At 42.3% G+C, this 19,337-nt stretch overlaps 1 protein-coding gene across 2 annotated transcripts; it reads right to left on the reverse strand.

Moving 5' to 3' along the window:
• Positions 1-580: 580 nt before the first annotated feature.
• Positions 581-18,947, reverse strand: TMEM43 (transmembrane protein 43). 2 transcript variants are annotated; one of them, XM_020810289.3, is made up of 12 exons: positions 18,801-18,947; positions 15,413-15,560; positions 13,407-13,541; positions 12,154-12,248; positions 10,957-11,006; positions 10,025-10,094; positions 9,071-9,141; positions 8,512-8,633; positions 6,985-7,059; positions 6,786-6,887; positions 3,974-4,091; positions 581-2,459 (listed from the first exon to the last, which is right to left on the reverse strand). In XM_020810289.3, the coding sequence occupies exons 2-12, from the start codon at positions 15,551-15,553 to the stop codon at positions 2,257-2,259; spliced, it is 1,182 nt and encodes a 393-aa protein (XP_020665948.1). In that variant the 5' UTR covers positions 15,554-15,560; positions 18,801-18,947; the 3' UTR covers positions 581-2,256. The 2 variants fall into 2 exon arrangements, with proteins under 2 accessions (XP_020665948.1, XP_020665949.1); XM_020810290.3 differs by lacking the exon at positions 18,801-18,947 and adding an exon at positions 18,060-18,451.
• Positions 18,948-19,337: the final 390 nt, after the last annotated feature.

Consider the following 19,337-nt stretch of genomic DNA (forward strand, 5'->3'; position numbering starts at 1 on the left):
AAATTCTTGAGAAGCAAGTGGGCTGTGGTCCCTGAGAGCTAATGCTAAATAAAACGTGTCAGCCTTAAAGGGACCACGACTGAAACAGGTTGGCATGGTTAACCATTTCTCCCCTATTTTATGTTTTGGGCAAAAGACACTGTAAGGATGGGGAAAATGCTCAAATGTTCTTCCTGAAAAACAAGGAGAGGTAGCAGTCCTGCCCACAGCAGAGGTCTCAAACCAAATGGGAGAAGCCAGGACCCTTTCCTGTTTCAGCACTGCCTCAACTTCAGGATAATTATTGCTTATGAAGAACATCTTACAGAAAACTCTAGAGGTGCCTTGTTAACAAGAAGGATGCACACTGGAACAGCTCAGATAATATATTTGCACAGTTGCTATGCTAGCTAGCTGTCATACACATGCACAAGCTGAAGCCATTTCTTGGGTTTCTCCTGCTATCTGCAGAATGCTGTATAAGTGAGATTTCTGCAAGCAAGTCTTTTAAGGAGCATGCTGAATCCATGTCTCTATTCTTGATTGTTAACTGAATATGTGTGCTTCCCATTGCATGCAGGTTCAAGAAGAAACACAATGCTATAGGTGAAAGTTTATTTATGAAATATAAAAATGTGGCAATTCAGTCCATAGACAATTTAGAAAAGCTCTGAAAGTATACAAATACTGTACTGGCTATTGTTTAGCTTGAGCCTAATCACAATACCTCAGTCTATACCAGCACACAACTGATAAAGTGATATCTTGTTAAAGAGCACTACCACAAGTATCAATTAGCAGACACTGGGTGTGGTGTGATTCTTCCCCTATGTGAGTTGTGACCACTAGATGGTGGGCTCTTTTATCTCCAAGAGAGGGATGGGTCTAAGGTGGAATTGGACTCTCGTCCAGTATTTACTATTTGGGATTTACAGATCATATGTGGGTAATCAGTCTTTACCCTCATCCCCTGCCCAATAATGACCTTGGAAGAAAACTAGTAGAGACTTTAGATTTAGCACATGCTAGCCTACCCTTCTCCCATCCTAACTAGAGTGGAATTTACCAGAAGTATAAAAATGTAAAATACGTAGACACATCACAGTAGTGCACTTGCATAACCATTGCCATCACCCTTGGGTTAGTCACTTTTGCTAGCAATGAACAACGTACTGTACCTTTATTTAAAAATAATCATGTCTTTGGGTTATGCAGACATTATATGGATTATTATCACTGTTGTCACTGTGTCAACTTGTATACTGTAGAGCACTCACTGGACAGTTTATGACATAATACAAGGAACATTGTCTCCTCTTGTTTTTAACATATATCGGTTTACAATATGAACAGGGAACATGTAGCTGCCACACACTGCAACTCCATGATCCCCACTCCCTTGCTATGCTAGCTAAGACTAATGGGAGTTATAGTCTAAGTGGTGGGCTAAATATTTCCCAGCTCTGGTTTACAAGTTCAGTCCCAGTTTCCCAATTAAGTTCTTACAAGTGTAAAAGGTTTTTGGAGACATAATTCTTAATGTGAACTAACCCCCTTATCTCAAACACAGATGCCACTGAGTTCATTCAGCATTTACTGTATTGGTGCTATTCCTAAAGAAAGAGAAGTGGAGAGGACAAAACTCTGTCCTACCTTTCCAGGCGGAATACAACAGTTTCAAAAAGATGAGGGAAAAGGGTTGGTAAGCACGTTAACCAAGGTGGTGTGGGAAATTCACCCCTTGTACCATTCAAGGTTCTTTAGATAAAGTACATAAAAAAACTTGATTAGAGCCAGACGAGCAGGAGACAAATGAAGTAAGATCAGGTAGAAACTGCAAACCACTGCATGCATTAAAAAATACATAAAAGTACTGTTTGAAATAAAAGATGCACTGAAAGTGAAACGATTTTACATGGGTTGCAAAACCTGATGTGGTCCCCATCAAGAGCACATATCCCTGTATTTTCCAAACAGGACCAGCAGATGTTTTAATCAAGTGATAAAGTCAATTTCCCTTAACTGTGTTTAATGTTAGGCATAAGAACTTTCTATGCCACAGAGTCCATTTTTCCACATGATCACATTATTTAAAAAAAAAAACGGTACAAACATTTTGCACGGAGGTCCACTGTTCCATCTATACTGGGAAGTCAAAGGGTGTCTAGACCTGCACATACACTCGATGATCACTGCTTTAGATATGACGGAAGCTCTAGATCTTCCATTCTTCTGAAGAGATTCCCAAGCAAATCGCAAGACATGTTCTCCACAATGTCACTGTTGCTTCTTGGGTGGAACCCGGGACCTTGCGAGCACAATGGGAACGGCCGCCAGCAACCCAATCAGTATTGCCCAGAGGGGCCGATAGAAGAGCCAGCCTACTGAAATGGTCAGCAGGGACAGAGAAGTGGCTAAGCAAAAGGCAAATGCCTTCAGGCCAATGTTAACCAGGTCCCGGACTACTGGAAACCAATCCACTGCAGGAGAGAGAAAAATTAAACAAGGAATGAAGTACTGGCATCACCTTGAAAAATCAGCTTAGACACATGTGACTGCTAAACTCTGCTTCAGACTTAATGAAGCATCTGCTGGCCAAAATGCACCAATCAGTATTCAACAGATAATGCCTAGGGAGATTTCTTAACTTGCATCAATTTGCCTCCAAAAGTGATGCCTTTTGAGTAAATGTGCAACAGGATTTAGCCACCAATTTCTAGTTCCTCATGGCTCTTCAATATGGAGATCTTCAAAAGAAACTGGTAAAAACATGATCCTTTACTAATTTGTACTCCTGTTCTCTTCCCCACATTCTTGTCATCGTATCAAAGATACAATTCCCTACTCACTTGAAGGTCCCGTCTTACTGGCCATGGGGAGGCAGAACCTTTTAAACTGGACTGAGGAGACCACACTTGGCCACAAAGTTCAGATTAAGCTTGGGATAGTCATTATTCCTTAGCCTACCTGACCACAGAGCAGTTCTTATAAAAGTATGGTGTCAAATCTCATGGGCCTAAGGGCCAAATTTTCTCCTGAGCACTCACAGAGTCCTACACCAGTCCCAGAAAATGTGTGTTTTTTTGAAAAATCAATATCTGAAGTGTCTAGATGCCTACTTTCTGTTTATATTTTGGGGTACTGAAGGGAGTCCTCCCTGATCTGTTTCATGCAAAATTGACTGTGAGTAGAAAACCCTTTTAAAATAATAGTAGATCAGGGTCTACATTTTGCCCACACACTCAAAAGGTAAACTGAAAAAATCCCTGCAAGGCAGAGCAGAGATAGGGACAAATGTGGCATTTTAGACAGCTACAACTTCCACCATCCCCTTCTTTATTAGCTAAGCTGGTAAGGGGTGATGGGTGTTATAGTCCAACAACATCAGGAGGACCACTTATTCACCAACCCTCTCTTGAGTGGGAAAAGGTGATCTATAAATGTGATAAACATGAGTTTGGGAAGAGCACTGGCAGGTTGGATCAGCTTTCCCCTAATTTTACAATGAAGGAGACAAAGTGCTTTAAACGAGAGTTTCAAGAGATCTTGCAACAAGATTACAAAAAAGCAGGATTTAAAAACATTCCACATATGTAACATAGCTTCCAATAAATTCTAGAGGTATTTAAGCAAATTTTTGTTGTTCTCAGGACTTACAGGAGCACATATTTATTATAGCTAACTAATGGAGTAACTAATGCCTTGTGCTCTTGTCGCAATGAGCCATCTTCTAATTTCTGGTGTCGAAAGCACTGAAAAACCTTCCATGGTTCTGTCCTGTAAAATAATGGTGCTCAGCTTTGGATCTCCAGATACTCCTGAGTTCCAGCTTGCAGAATCACAGACCATTAGCCATGCTAATACATCTTTGTAGATATAACTTAATGTTCAAATTTACAATGCACTGCTCCCTAGTACTGAAGTTGCCTGGATCCAAGATTTTAATTAATGCTTTATTTTCAAATCATGCCTTATCACAGTCAGCAAAACTTACCCAAGGTGTAAATAATTCTGGTCATAAGGCTGATGCCTACAAACATAGACAACCATCCAGCTGCACGCAATCCCCATGTTTTCATGCTGTTACTTGCATGTTCCTTCTGGAAGACCTCCTAAAACATTTAGCATTTAGTAAGCAAATCCCACCCCATACCCAACTCTCCTACCCTAACAACATCCAAGTCTTCTCTTTCCGAACATACCTTTCTTAGGAATAATAATAATAAATGTTTATTGCGGTCATTGACCAGCAAAAGTAAGATACATAAGAACATAAGAACAATATAAAAGCATTAAAAACACTAAAAACACAAAAGCACTAAAAGCATCTATATACATATATACATCTTACTAGATATCTCTTACCTCCCTATCATAGGCCTTATCTATGGGCTATTACAGCTTGCATAGAATGCCAAATTCGTTATTTTAAAGCTCATATAGCCTGTGTGATCATTAATTGGTGTACACCAATTTACAGATTCTATAACTGCCCTTTAGGTGGAACCTTTCCTTCACGGATTTTTATTGCAGCAGCACAGAACTTAGCAACTTTTGTCAGCATATCTGAATTAAGCCCAATATATCTGCCAGGGCATCGCCCTGTCAGCAAAAGCTGTGTGTAGTGTGCCTCTGATCGTCCAGGAAATGCCCTTATGTAAGGGTCAACATGGACTTCTCGAATGTTAGAATAAAAAGCACAGTGAAGTAACACATGGGAGATAGATTCAATCTCACCAGAGTTACAGGGGCATAGACGCTGAGTGTAAGGGGTGTTGTTATACTTCCCATCCTGGACTGCTGACGGAAGTGCATTGAAGCGGGCCAAAGTACGAGCTTTGCGTTGTTTAGGTGTTAAGGGTAAGTAGAGATATTTTGCCGGTTTCAGTGGGAGCAATGCGTTGTCAACTGTAAATCTATTTCTAATAATACCAAGATCCTGCTGCCTTTCTGTCTCAATAATACGCTGCCTAAGATTACTCTTGGCCTTATCGTATCCCATTTGTTGGATACTTTCTACTGAATAGCCGTATCTGTTGATTTTATGATATATTGCTCTCTTCCAAGGGGACTGATGGTTATCCTGTAATACCAGTGAAGTCAGTCCAATTGGTTGAAAGGTTAGTTTTAGCCAAAAGTTAAAAATAGCCAGCCAAGCTCTGGCTTCAACCTTCAGGTAGCCCACTTCAAACCTGAGGGCTGCATTGGATACCCCTCTTGGAACTTGTAATATAGCCCTCACAAATTTGGACTGAACTACTTCTAACTGGATAAATGAAGAAGAAGAATAGGGGCCCAATTGTGCCCCATACAAGAGCTGACTAAGGGATTTGGCCTGAAACAATCTTAGTGCAGCTGGAATGTACTGGCCTCCCTTAGAATAGAAGAATTTTAGTACAGTAAGGCTAGATTTTTGTGCTGCTTGTACCACATTGTTAACATGGGCCTTGTGGTTTCCTTTATACTGGAAAACAACGCCCAAATATTTATAGGCCTTGATTTGTTCAATCTCATGCTCATCTATTAACCACTTATAGATCCTGGGCCTCTGAGCAAACACTAAAACTTTGGTCTTTGAGTAATTTATCTGGAGCATTTCTTCTTTACAGTATTGTGCAAGAGCGTATAAAGCTCTCTTAAGTCCTATTGGTGTCTGTGAAATTAGGACTGCATCATCTGCATATAACAGAAGTGATATATGTCTATTGGCTAGTTTGGGGGGATGAAACTCTGGATGGCTGAGTGCTGTTACCATTGAGTTGATATAAAAATTAAATAACAGCGGTGCTAATATACACCCTTGCTTCACACCATTATAGGTTGGAACTTTATCAGACAATTGTCCTTCCTTGTTACATCTAATTCTGAGCGTTCCTTTCTTAGGAAACTTGTAAAATTAGTTAAGACCAGTCCTGTGTCTGAAAGGAGGAACAGGCAGCCAAGGAGAAATACATGTGCGGTTGTGGGTAGAGCAAAGACACTTGGTTGCTAATTTAAATATATACAAATCTCAGGGGTGCAAATTGGTATCTCATCTGAACAAACCTGGATCATAATCTATAGTTCAAAGCTGACAAACCACAGTAAAAACTAACCAAACGTTGTGTCCCAGCTCAGATGTCAAAAGAAATAATAAGAGACAAAAGTTGGCTGATAACGGCTCCAACCTCCTTCCCACAGAGGGTCTCAAGGAGCAAGCCTGAGACTGATTAAGGCAGCATTATTTTATTTATTTATTTTATATCCCGCCTATCCGGTCGGTTCTAGGCGGCTTACAGCATAAAATACACAGTAAGTGAGTGAGTGAGTGAGTGAGTGAGTGAGTGAGTGAGTGAGTGAGTGTGTGTGTGTGTGTGTGTGTGTGTGTGTGTGTGTGTGTGTAACTGAGGCACCCCAAAATTGACTTTCTACCCCCAGGAAAGACTCAGAAGAACACTGTATTTTTTGCCTTTATGACATATCACAAAATGACTTTTCACTAAACCAAAGGTAAGTAGCATGCAGCCTCAACAGGATTACCCCGGCTGTCCAATTCTGCCACATTTCTGAGGTGCTGCCAATATTCACTGGTACAGAGGCAGATTTGGCAGAAAGTGCTCTCTAGTGGGTTTGGTGAGGGGGAATGAGCCCTCTCCTCTCCCAGACACTGCCCACCACTGTCGCAAAGGACAGGCACCATTCTCAAAAGAGGTAATCCAGGATAAAGAAAGAGGAAATTAGATCAGATTTTAATTTGTGCCTTTCTTCCACAGATGGGGGAAAGACTGCTCTTTCTACCATTCTCTACATTGGTAGTTAACTCTTACCTCAGGAGACAGCTCACCAAGATAAAGAATCTGCAAAGCATCCCCAGATTTCGTTTGGTACGAAACTAACTGGTCTCCTTGTTGACGTGCAATTACTGTCACCTGAAAAGTGGTGGGGAGAAAATAAATAAATAAAAATATTCAAAAAGTCAGTGTGTGCAATGGTTGGGAGGGGTGCTAATTTCTTCAGAGTATTTACCATATCTGCTGGGCCCAAATGGGATGAGTCTTCACTCAAACCTGCATAGAAGAATGAAACACGAAGATCTCCCACCTGGAAGTGGGAGAAACAAAGCTGTTGGCAACAGAGGCTTCTCAGTGAAGATTGCAGGTATAGACTTCACACATTCTTTGACATCACATTATTAATACAGTTCAGACAAGGTTCCCAAGCAAGGCTCTTGATCAGGCAATAGCCTCTAATTTTTGACTCAGTATCCCACAGCCTCTCCTAGCAATAAATCAGTACATTTGCAATAAACTTTATATGCAGTTATGCGTGGAAGGCAAAACAAATGGCATAATGCAAAATGTAAAGAAATACCAAATAGATTAAAAAACAAGGAGGGGAAACTATCTATCAAACAAGCCCATTATCACCTTGTTCTGTGCCATCATGTCATTTCAGACTTGTGTTTGACACCATGAGCTAATGACCTCCAGAAGATCCTGTCATTAACAGACATGCTGCAGCTTTTAGCAAACTAAAAGCTGCAGCCACCTTTACTGAAACAATTTCATGATAGCTCTTCTTCTCTTCCTACTGTTTTCAACTTTTCCTAGCATTGTTGCTTTTTCCAGTGAACCTTATCTTCTAATGATATGTCCAAAGTATCATTAGGTAATAATCTGCCCCAGTTCCAGAGACGCATCTTAATATGGTAAGGAAATTTGAGTATGTCAGGGAAATTCTGAGCAATGGCATCAGGAGGCTAAGCTGAACTTTCAAAGCTGGACTTCTAGCAGGATCACCTAAAGTGGAATACTCAAATCTGAAACACTAGATTAAGGTCTACCTATCCTCTGCAGGAATTAACAGTTACATCAGAAGAGAGGTGATTATTTCCAGTCATGATGACACTGGAGAAACTCTTGAAGGGCAGCAGCAATCATGGAAGATGACACTGGCAGAGGATCTTTCATATGCAATAGCAAGGACACTCCAGCTAACTCTTGTTAGTACTGCACAGAAGATGACAATGACTGATTACTTCTGAATGCCTTATAGCTCTGTTTTTTCTTTTAATGGGGATACTCTGGAATGGAGTTTTCAGTTTTGGGATCAGTGGTAACATATGGGCTGAGAAAAGTGCAAAGTGCATTTGCTCTTTGGCAGCTAAGTACCTGATGAAGATGCTGTAAAAATGGGCTACTACCAGAACACATGTCACATGTCTGTGTGTTTTTACCTGTTTAAAGGTATATCAGCCTACTTTACCTTTAAGTATTTCATATTAATTGTATACATCATTATTTCAAGTAATTTCAGGTTCAGCATAATTCACGTTACTACATCAGATGTCCATGCCCTAACTACATTAGATGTCCATGTCCATGAATAAAACTTTTAACTTGTGTTTGGTAATTTTTCACACTATACACTATGCAGTTCATATTTGGTTGGTTGTTTCAGTATACAGTACTGAAGGAAAAACATCAGTTATGGGGAGAGGAGATGAAATGCTTTTGTTTTTTCAACTCTACAGTATTATCATCTGTTTCTTACTTCTGGACGCCGAGGGTTTTCACTGTGAAAGAAGTAATCCCCTGAGCGGATCACGTCAGCATGAGGATCTTCTAGTCTCGACAAGCTCATCTGCTTAAAGTTATCAATCTTCTCAATGAGGCCTAAGAAAGAGCAGAGCATTAACTCTTTTTTACACAATACTGCAAGATACAACATTTTACATACATTTGGTGGCTTTTTTATTTTTGCTTTGCAAAGTTTTGCTCTGCAAGAGTATAAGCAGAAGAAAGATGGGAAACATTTTGTGTTTCTGACTACAACTTCCAGAATCCTACAGCCAGCAAGGTCAGTGACCCTGTTGACCAAGGGATACTGGAAGATGTAGTCTAAATAAACAGGTTTTCCCAACCTTGGACAAAAATCAGCTGGAACTGCACACTGAAATTGCCAAAATCAAAAATTCATTAAATTCCTGCAGACTGAAATTGCTAATATTAACACTTCCTTTTTTTAAAAAAACCCAGCTTCACTATGATCTTAAATCACATTGAAAGAAGGTGGTAAGTTTCATGCAATTAAACACTACCAAAGTACCTACCTCTGGAGAGAAAGAATCTGCCCACTTGTACATCAGGAGCAATGGCTGTGAAAGACTCAACAGCCATGGCACTACATGGACAAAAAGCATTGTCAATTAAATTCTATCATGACAAACATAAAGAAACAAAAGGAGTTGTAGCAGAACAAAGCTATACAGTGGTACCTCAACTTATGAACTTAATCCGTATTGGAGTTAAGTTCGTACATCGAAAAGTTCGTAAGTCGAGGCAAACTTTTCCACAGGAATGCATTGAAAACCATTTAATCTGTATCTGCTGTTTTCCGTTTGTATGTCGAGGCACTGTTCGTAGGTAGATGCATCAGTTCCGATAGGAACTAATGCAAAGCCGGTTAATCCGTACCCTAGCACAATGGAGTGATTTTTAAATTTTTTTCTTCTTTTGACCTAAGGTGAGCTTAGGTCAAAAAAAGGGCAGGAAAGGTTTTCCCCCCTCTTTTTTGGTTCGTAAGACAAGGCTTCGTTCGCAGGTCAAAGCAACTTTTTGCGAACAGAGCCGTTCGTAACTTGAATCGTTCGCAAGTAGGGACGTTCGTAAGTCGAGGTACCACTGTACTTCACTATTCCCAGCCAAAGCAACTGGTCTGCAAGCACGTCATATCAGAAAACATATGTGCTAAGCCACAATGGGAAATATATGACCCTCCAGGTGTCTTGGATTTCAACTTCCAGAAGCCCCAGCAATCTTGTCCTGACAGTTTGGGAGTTGTTGTCCCTAACATCTGGGAGACCACAGATTTTACTCCACCTGTGCTAATAGAGTCACAATGACATCTTATTCTGATTCCAGAAGACCCAACAGCGTCAGTGCAGGATTATGGGACCCAAAAAGAAGTATTTCTTTGGGGTGTTGTCAGAAACACAGGAAGAGAGCTAGAAGAGAGAGCATTCATACCTACAGCTCATTTTGGGGATGGGAAACATGGCACTTACCTAGGGTTTTTATGACCAATTTCTCGATCAAAGTTTTTGCTGTTCACAACCTCTGCTTTCCATTCAGTATCTAAAAGGGAAGCAAGAAAGAATACGGAGAACTGCACCAAGGCTACAGTCATATCATCCTTGGGAAGGCAGAATGGTTTGGATCTCCCTCTTGGGAGATAACAGTTTAGAATGTTGCTCCCGGTCTCTAATGATCACAGATAGAATTGCATGGCTAAAATGTAACTACCAAGGAATACTGATATACTGAGAAGTTTCAAATGAGTATCCGATGAAGGACAAACCTCCTATGTTCATAGGGTGGGTAGAGGACTGGAACAAAACAAGTTATCAATTAAAAAGGAAACACTGGAGCCAAGTTAAAAAAAAAGGAAACAGAACACGAAGGTCTAACAGCAGAACAAAATCTCACCTGTTTTCTAGAAGTCAATGAAATTTCTGGACATGTTCATGTCACTTCTCACTTCATTTGCTGAGCAGCAGATCTTTTTGAACACTGAAGCCAGACAGCTTTTTCATTCACTCAGTGAGTTTGGGGTAGGGTGTGTGGGGGGGCGTAAGTGTTCTTGAAATTAGATATAACAGGCTTCTGCTCTCTTCTGCATCCTCTCTTTAGAATGCCATCAACCAATAACACTAACCCCATTCTAAATTAAAGAATGTGCACAGTATAAATTCAGAACATAAATATGCTCCCAAAGCATTTTTATTTCAAAACTCTTAAGGTAAAAATGCTGTCTTCCTCCTTCCACTGGTTCTGTGCCTTTAATAGCTGCATGACTGGGCAGGTTATAGTTACAAGTGATTAAGGGAGAATGCGAATTGCCCCTTTTGAATTTCTACCTATCTTACAGCTGGTTGAATGCATACTGTTACAATCAGTGATAATCCTAGTAGAAGAACCTCCGTTCTAGACAACTTACTATATGAGTATCTGGTTTCTTTTTTCATTTCACCGTCCTCTTCATATTCCCTAAAGAAGCAAAACAGAACAAGAAGAACAAAATATAACTTGCGAGAAATTGGCTGCCTTCTACACAGGCTTGATACATGATAGAACAAATATTAGTTCAGGATGCATAACATTTTAACCGATCACGCGAAAATGTCCACACTAGAATGCTAGCCAAACAGCACTGCTTCTGTGAAAACATGGAAAATTCTGTTTACATGGAAGACGTGCACTCTTAACAGAAATGGAAAGGAAGCCAGGAACAACAGTGCCATAGGCAAGAACTCTGGGGGGGGGGGGCAGAAGCTAAAGGAAAAGGAAAAGCATAGGCAACGGAGCAATAATCTATGCTGTACCATTAAAGACATAAGAATAATTTCAATACATTTGTGCAATCTTTTTGTTACTAGAACTGAGAACAACTTCACTACCCAAGTATGTGAATCCAACAAGCCTTATTTGCATCTTGAGGTAATGAGATTTGAAAGATGGTTCAGTGTCAAGATCACTTGTTTTTGTTGCAGTTATGTATCAAGTCACCTCCAGTTTACAGCATCTTATATACATCACTTAGAATGCCTAGTTCCTAACTGATCAAACAAATTTCTCCTGCATTATATTTATTACTTTAGAATCCTGAGGACAGGCTTCTTTCAAAATCTCACGGAAAAACCCACTGATCTTAGTTGGACACTTAGTAAAATGAGTCCAGACTTGGTATAAGAAGAGAATCTGAAGCCATAGGTGAGGTGCCCCCATCGTCACCATTTCACTACAGCCCAGTTTGGCACACCATTCACCCAAGATACAGCAGACATAGGGAGGAGTGACTCCTTACCCAATACGTCAATTAAATTCCTCATACTTTCCACTCCAGAAGCCAACTATAAACAGATGACTCATAGTTCTATATTCATTTGCCCTTCATAACTCTGAATTATAATCACTACAGGAAAAAGCTGGGCACTAAAAGAAAAGTTATATCAACGTTCTAGATGCCAACAGCAAGGTGAAGAAATAAATATAAACAAAAGAATCCAAGTCAGTATAACTACATGTAAAGGCTTCCTCTGTCCACTTGCATCAGGCAATGGAAAAGGCCACCCAAATGTGTCCCACCGCATGCACATACTTCACAGCAGAGAATACGTTAAGGTGTCCCTCTTACTTGGAATCTTCATATTCTACCCACTGATACATCTCCACTTGACGCTTGAGTTTGACAGCCCGGATAGAAAGTCCATAGCTGGGATCGTATAAAGGCTAGCAAATCCAAAGAAAATTCAAATCAGTGTGAAATCTGTACTTCAGGAGTAGGCCAAGCAAAGAGTCAGAGAAGAAGGTGGCACTGTTTAGATTTGTGATGGAAGGACATGTTTCCCATACAGTGGACCCTTGACTTACAGACGGCTTGACTTACAGACTTTTTGAGTTACAGACTTCTCTGGCCACAAAATTTAGGTTTGACTTGCAGACTGAGATTTGACTTACAGACCAGAAAAAAACCAAAATGGAACAAAAACGGCCTGTTCCGGGATTAATCGGTTTTCAATGCCCTGTAGGTCAATGGAGACTTGACCTACAGACTTTTTGACTTGAGAACCGCCTTCCAATACGGATTAAGTTCTCAAGTCAAGACCCCACTGTAGTTGTTCGATCCTTGGCTTTGTTGGATTATAATCAAGGTCCCTCAGATGCAGAGATGACGTCTGAGCACAATAACAAGCAGGCAAACGCTGACAATCAACCACATTATCCACATTAGCAGCTGTTCTGATCCTGCCTGCTGTCTTGATCTCTAATTAAAGCTTCTGCTTTTCCCTGGAAGCCTACAGCTGAACTGACGCCAGGTTTTCTCTTGAGCTGGCAACACTTTTCACATCACCCCAGAATCCAAGATTTAACCAGAAAAGTACACCAGTTTTGTCCTGTCCTGAATCCCTGGTTCTGGCCTTGGACGCTTGTCAGCCTCCCAGCCTTGGACTCTCTATCCAAGATTCTCTCCCACTCACCCCCACTTGCTTCCAGTAAGTGCTGGAATTATCCCGCTCTCCACCTGGCCACCCAGTAAGCTGTACTTGCAATCACTGGATAGATTTTGATTCTTGTGTGTTCAATGAAATTTCTCTGTTGGATAGTTCTGTGAGAATGCTACTGAAGGAGCCCCATGTGTGTTCAGGTGCATGCATGGTTCAAGGACATTACATATGCTCAGAACAGCATATCAGATAACAAACTCTACATTATCCTTTTGATCCAGATGGCAGTTGTAGATTTTCACATATATTTTAAAGGATGGGCAGGGGGAATGAAATAAACAAGCATGAACATTTTCAGGAAAGTCCCCAAATTTAACATGAATAATTGTAGCAACATCATGGAAGGGTCAAAACCATTTCCTAACCCTGTCATTTCATTTACCTTTGATGTTCGAAGGGGGCCAGTTAGGTGTACAAGTTTTCTATCATTCTCTTGCAATAAATTCTGGATGTTGTCAAGAGGAACCACGAGAGAAAGTCCTTCCTCCAGAGATGAGGCTGTCTTCAAAGCTCGGCCCTAGAACGAGTGGTTAAATGAGAGATGAGTTGGGTGGGAAGATGCAACAAGTCGTCAATGGAACATCATGCTAAAATCAATGCACAGAAAAGCCAAATAGCAGTGGTTCCCAATCCTGGATTCCCAGATGTTCTTGGACTACAATTCCCAGAAATCCTGGGCCTTGTTGGTCAGCACAGCTAGTGGTGAAGACTTCTGAGAGTTTTAGTCGAAGAGCACCTGTGGACCCAAGGTTGGGAACCACTGCATAGAGGTTGAGACTTTTTTCATGCTCCAAACAGAGATACCTTAAACTTGATTCAGCTAACAGCCACCTATCTATAAAAGTGAAATACAATGAAGTAGTCTGTAACTTACATTCTAGCTTATAACATTGAAAGGGAAACTTACATCCTCCAGATACTGGTTCCAGTTTCACAATTTGATAGGAACCACTTCCACAGGCTGAATTAAGTGACTGGTGGCCCTCAAATTGACAGGAGACATGCTGGTTCTGTGCTGCAGCTTCACACTGTGAGAAAAGTGTCCCACTGCACTGTGAGCATCACAAGGATTCTCTGTGACTCACAAAGGTGCATGGAGATGTGAAGGTAGATGGGAGCACCTCCCATTAGAACTTGCTCCTCGTGACTGTGATGGTGCAGTGGGGCACTTTTCCAACGGTTCAGAGAAGTGGCATGGAGGTGAGGGGGCTGCTCTACCTCCCGATGGTTCAAGGGCTCCCAGTCCCAAAATTTGGCCCAGGAGATTTCCACTGTACGATAGGCCTGAGAGTCATTTAATTCTGAAAACCCTAATCTTATCAGAACAATTGCTAGGTTGGCTGTGATCAGCCAGCAGAAGAGTGAAAAAAGGGGCATTGAAGGAAGGAATAAAGGAGCGGAATTATATCGGGTCCAGACCTCAGTCAGCCCAGGCTCATAGACACGCCACCGGTATAAAGTCAGGACAAGGTCTGGATTCTCCACAGCCTCAGCTGGCCCAGTGTCAGTTCTTGTAGCCCTCAGCCATCTGTTCCGGTTCTGACTGCACTCTCATTCACCCCAGTCTACAATCTATTCTACTGTAATTAAATTATTCACCAAAAAAACACACCACACATTGCATTGTATTACTTCTACAATGTAACTAACTTCTCCATAAGTATGTGAAGTAGCTCAAAAGGGACCTTTCCATGAGTCAATTGGCTTGTCAGTAAACATTAGGAATCTAAATCTCTATTTCATTCTCAGAGGTGAAAACTAAAAATGTCAGACTTCTTCTGCATTGCAAAAATGTTGTAGTGGCAAAAAGTGTGTTTGTGTAAGAACTGTTAACATTTTTTTGCAAAACACAAGGTCTCAAGGGGACAAAATACATTTTTTGTCCAAAAACATTTTGCTGATATTGCTTCAACATAACGTGGCTGCAACCAAAAACAATATTTTTTTTTGCAGGAGTGAAAAATCTTGCAGGGGTTGACAATTTCTATAGGGCATCTTAGTGTGTCAGGACACCCTTTTCCACTGAAGATGAGAGAACATGTGGATATTCATTATATTTTAGTAAACACCCACCTGTAGCTTGTTCACCTGATCAAACTGTGTACCTTGTGATAGGGATACCATAGATTATATTGGGGACAAAATTCCCCCTAATTTTCAGCCCTGCTGCTGCCTGGGAGCCTCACCATGTGCATGGTTCCAGCTGAAACCAGAACTAAAGGGACACCAACTCCAGCAGCCAGTGTGCAGCTCTGATGGAACTTGTCACATGTGCCTAGCTTAGAGGGAGCATTGATTGGGAACTCCCAAAACACTGTGAGGCTTGATATTTCTGTGGTCTATGAAAAGCAACCCCATACCTTCCCAATTCCCCCTATCCCTACTTACCTCATTGGTGAACAGAATGTAGAAAGACAATATGAAAGTGGCAAGCCCCACGAGCATGCCCCCAGAGGTCTCACTGAGGCGTTCCAGGAAGCCAGGTTTGCGCTCACTTGTGATTTTAATGTGCTCTTTCTTGCTAGCCATGGCAGAGCTGTTAAAGAGAGCAGAAGACATTCCCTCACTCGAATTCCTGCTTCAGCAGAAACTGGCAGCTGGATATCAGCGCCCAAGAAAAAGTGCTAATGTCCCAGAGCTTTGGGGGTGGCATCATGGGGTGGGAAGTAAGGAGATCTAAATCCACTGGTCAATCGCTGGGAGTCTCAAAATATGGGGCTAAATAATATGGTTTTGAAAGTGTCATTAGGAGAAGGTACTAGATATTTAGTTGTTACATATGTTCAAACATATCCAAGGGTGTGCCTAATCAAAAATATTTTCCATCACTGCACATGGCAACATGTTTTGGAGCCAACCTGCACAACCACTTCTTTCCCAGGGCACCATGCAAAGAACTTAGGTGCATGACATGCTCCAGATAATTTCTTCTTGTTTTCACTATATGGTAGAAGTTGAAAGGAGAGAAGTTAAACATTTTGTCTTCATGCTTTGACAGTCAGAAGAAAGCAAAAGTAAAGAGCTTTGCGCTTGTCAGCTTTCATTAACATTTGTGTCCCATTGTGTGTAATGCAAAGGGATCCTGCCAGCAAAGTAAATCGCAACTGAGATCACTCAGACATATCATCCATGATCTACTATCCAATCTGCACAATATGACTTCCCTTTCCCAGCCTCTGGGTGGAAGCCTCCACCTCAAACCATTACTGACATACAATGAGGCACACAACATAATTACGGTGACAGGAACAAGATCCTATTCCAACCCCTGATGATAATGTGTCCCCATATCTACTATGGCAACTTCACTGTGGGGTCAAGTACATCAGCCACAACACTGGGACTTTATGTATTTGTTAGTTTGCTAAGGAAATCTATGCAATCCCTTGCAGCAACAAGGCTGTTCTGCATTCAACATTGGGCAAACAGAAAAATATCTACACAAGAGTGCACATGGAGACAAATCTGATATCAGAAATGCCAATACATGAAAGCCAGTTTTGGAACACCTCAATCTCCTGGACTCTGGTACAGATCTTAAAGTAACTGCATTGGAGAAAAGGAATTAAAAAGGAAGATGCAAAAGAGAGACAGCTGGCATGGGTTTTATTCACAGATTCCAGTGTACCTCAATAGAATTAAATAAGATCAGAAATTCTTAGTGTGGTGTACATATTATAAACTGATTCCACTTGCATTTTTTATATGGCTGGAGCCAGAAATGTCTTTATCTGAGAACCACCTCATAGACATCCTGTTATCAGCAATCAGATTGATGGGTGATAACAGGTGTTAGTTGGAGGAGGCTCTTGAGAGTCCTCTGGACTGCAAGGAGAACAAACCTAAAAATTCTAAAGGAAATCAACCCTGAGTGCACACTGGAAAGATAGATCATGAAGCTGAGGCTCCAATCCTTTGGCCACCTCATGAGAAGAGAAGACTCCCTGGAAAAGACCCTGATGTTGGGGAAATGTGAGGGCAAGAGGAGAAGGGGACGAAAGAGGATGAGATGGTTGGACAGTGTCATCAAAGCTACAAGAATGAATTTAACCCAACTCCGGGAGGCAGTGGAAGATAGGAGGGCCTGGCATGCTCTGGTCCATGGGGTCACGAAGAGTCGGACACGACTAAACGAACGAACGAACAGCTGTTAACACAGCCACTGCCGTTCGGAAAGTCCATTACTAACGTCACTGTCACCCTCTTCTTCTATTAATTTAACTGTCACCCCACTGCTCTGATCCATATGTCTGAGGAACAGGATTGTAGATCACGCTAAAATAAATCTGTTAGTTGTGAAGGTACCATAGCTCTTTTAATTTTTTCTTATAGAAGTTTTCAAAGCATCATTACTCCACATGCAATTAAGGAACTACAGCTGTGCACCACAGATTAAACTTCCCCCTCCTGTGTGGGAGTTTTAGATTAAGTTCAGTCTGAAGGCACCTAGAATAGACCTTGATTCTTTGCTAGGCCTCTTCCTAATAAGTTCTCCAAGTTCTGTCAACCTGAACAATTAAGTTCTGCATGAGTTTTTGCATTTGTGAATTCTGTGTTTGCTGCAGCCGGTTGCCTTTTAACTATATGTAATTAATCAACTCAATGCTTTTAGCAGCCCAAGTATCTACCTAGAAGTAAGTTCCCCTAAATGCAAAGAGAATGCTTCAAGAAAGCAATAGAAGGCTGGGAATAGGATGAAACCTTATTAATGTGGGAGAGAAACTGGAAAAGAATAATGCTTAGGATGAACACAGGCTAGCCAAGGCGATCCGTACCTTTACGTTGCTATGTACCGAAGGGGGAAAAAAAAACAAAGCTCATTGCTAACTCCTGTGAAGTGACTTCATGGGAAAGCCATGCACAGACAGACGCCCTTCTCCGAGGGAACACCCGCACCCTCCGGCAGTGCCAAAAAAGAGAAAGAGAGAGGCGCAACCATCCACCCAACGCCGCCGCAATATCTCCTTCGCAAGGGACCGCATTTCCCCCAGAGGTTCTTCTCCAGCTTCTCTCGACCAAAGCAAGCTAAACCCACCTAAATTATCCACGATCGGTGGTTACTAAGGACCTGATCGACACAAGGGCTACTTCCCTGCAAGAGGTCCGCTGGCCTCACGCCGCCTTATCCGTCTTGGAAAATATTCTGCACCCATCGCCTTCAGGTGACCAAAGCTCCCTGGGCAAGCCCGTGGGAACAGGAAGGAGGAGAGCAGCCCTGGGGGGGGGCGTCAATTAATTCTCCTCCCTGGGGGGGGCATCAATTAATTCTCCTCCCTGGGGGGGCATCAATTAATTCTCCTCCCTGGGGGGTGGGGGCGTTGCATTCCTCGACTCCAGCCAACCCAAAAACAAGAACCAAAGCCTTGCAAGCGCCCTTCGCGATGAGCCTCTTTTTAGAGGGCACGAGGACAGAAAGTTGTCTCACCCCCAAGATGCAAGAAATCTTACGCCCTGATGCAACAAACCGGCCTTGTTCCTAAAAAGAACTTCGGCTCGTTTTCCCTGATCTTGAAAGGGACTAAATCCATAAAGTCGTTTTACAAGAGGTAGCCGCGTTGGTACCTCTTCTGCAGGCATGCCAAGCAAAATAAGAATAAAAATAAAATAAAGAAGACCAAAACGTTGTGGCACCTTAAAAGACGCACATTGCTATACTCTGATGTGAGCTTTCATGCACAGTTTTAGCAGGTAGCCTTTAAGGTGCCAAAGGCTGTTTTGGTCCTCTTTGTTTGTCGTTGCCTGATAAACCCATAAGAAGAGAGAAAGAGGCACTTACACAGCTCCACTGGCCGATTCTTAAAACTGGAAGGAAGAAAACGGAGTGGGGATCCCTGCTCGGGAAGGCAAACGAGCTTCTCCACCCAGGAGGGGTTAAGCCGTCACACCCACTCGCTTCCCTCCACCACCCCCCGCCGCCGCCCATCCCTTGCCAAGGAGGCGACTCCTCCCCATTCGCCCTCCCTCTCGGCCCTCCGCAGGGCACGTCCGGAGTCGCGCCCCCCGGCCGCGGTGCCTCCTGGGAAATGTAGTCTTTCATCCGCGGAGGCTCCCTCCTACAGTGCGTGCCTTTCTCTTCGCAAAGCATTGCTGGGAATATCATTGAACTTTCTGAAAGCGTGCGGAGGGGTGAGAGCCGAGCGAGGCAAGGTCACAAAGCGTGTCGGGAAAAGAGCGGGAGGCGACGGTTCGGCGAGCGGCCCGCCGGGACTTGTAGTCCGTCAGGGCCGGTGGGTGGGTGGAGGAAATAACGGCTCTGTTAGGGTTGCGGGTGGGTGGTGGACCGTCTTCCTTGGGTAAGGCAGGAAGGAAGGCT

The sequence above is a fragment of the Pogona vitticeps genome, chromosome 2 (genome assembly GCF_051106095.1).
Source record: "Pogona vitticeps strain Pit_001003342236 chromosome 2, PviZW2.1, whole genome shotgun sequence".
Taxonomy (NCBI): domain Eukaryota; kingdom Metazoa; phylum Chordata; class Lepidosauria; order Squamata; family Agamidae; genus Pogona; species Pogona vitticeps.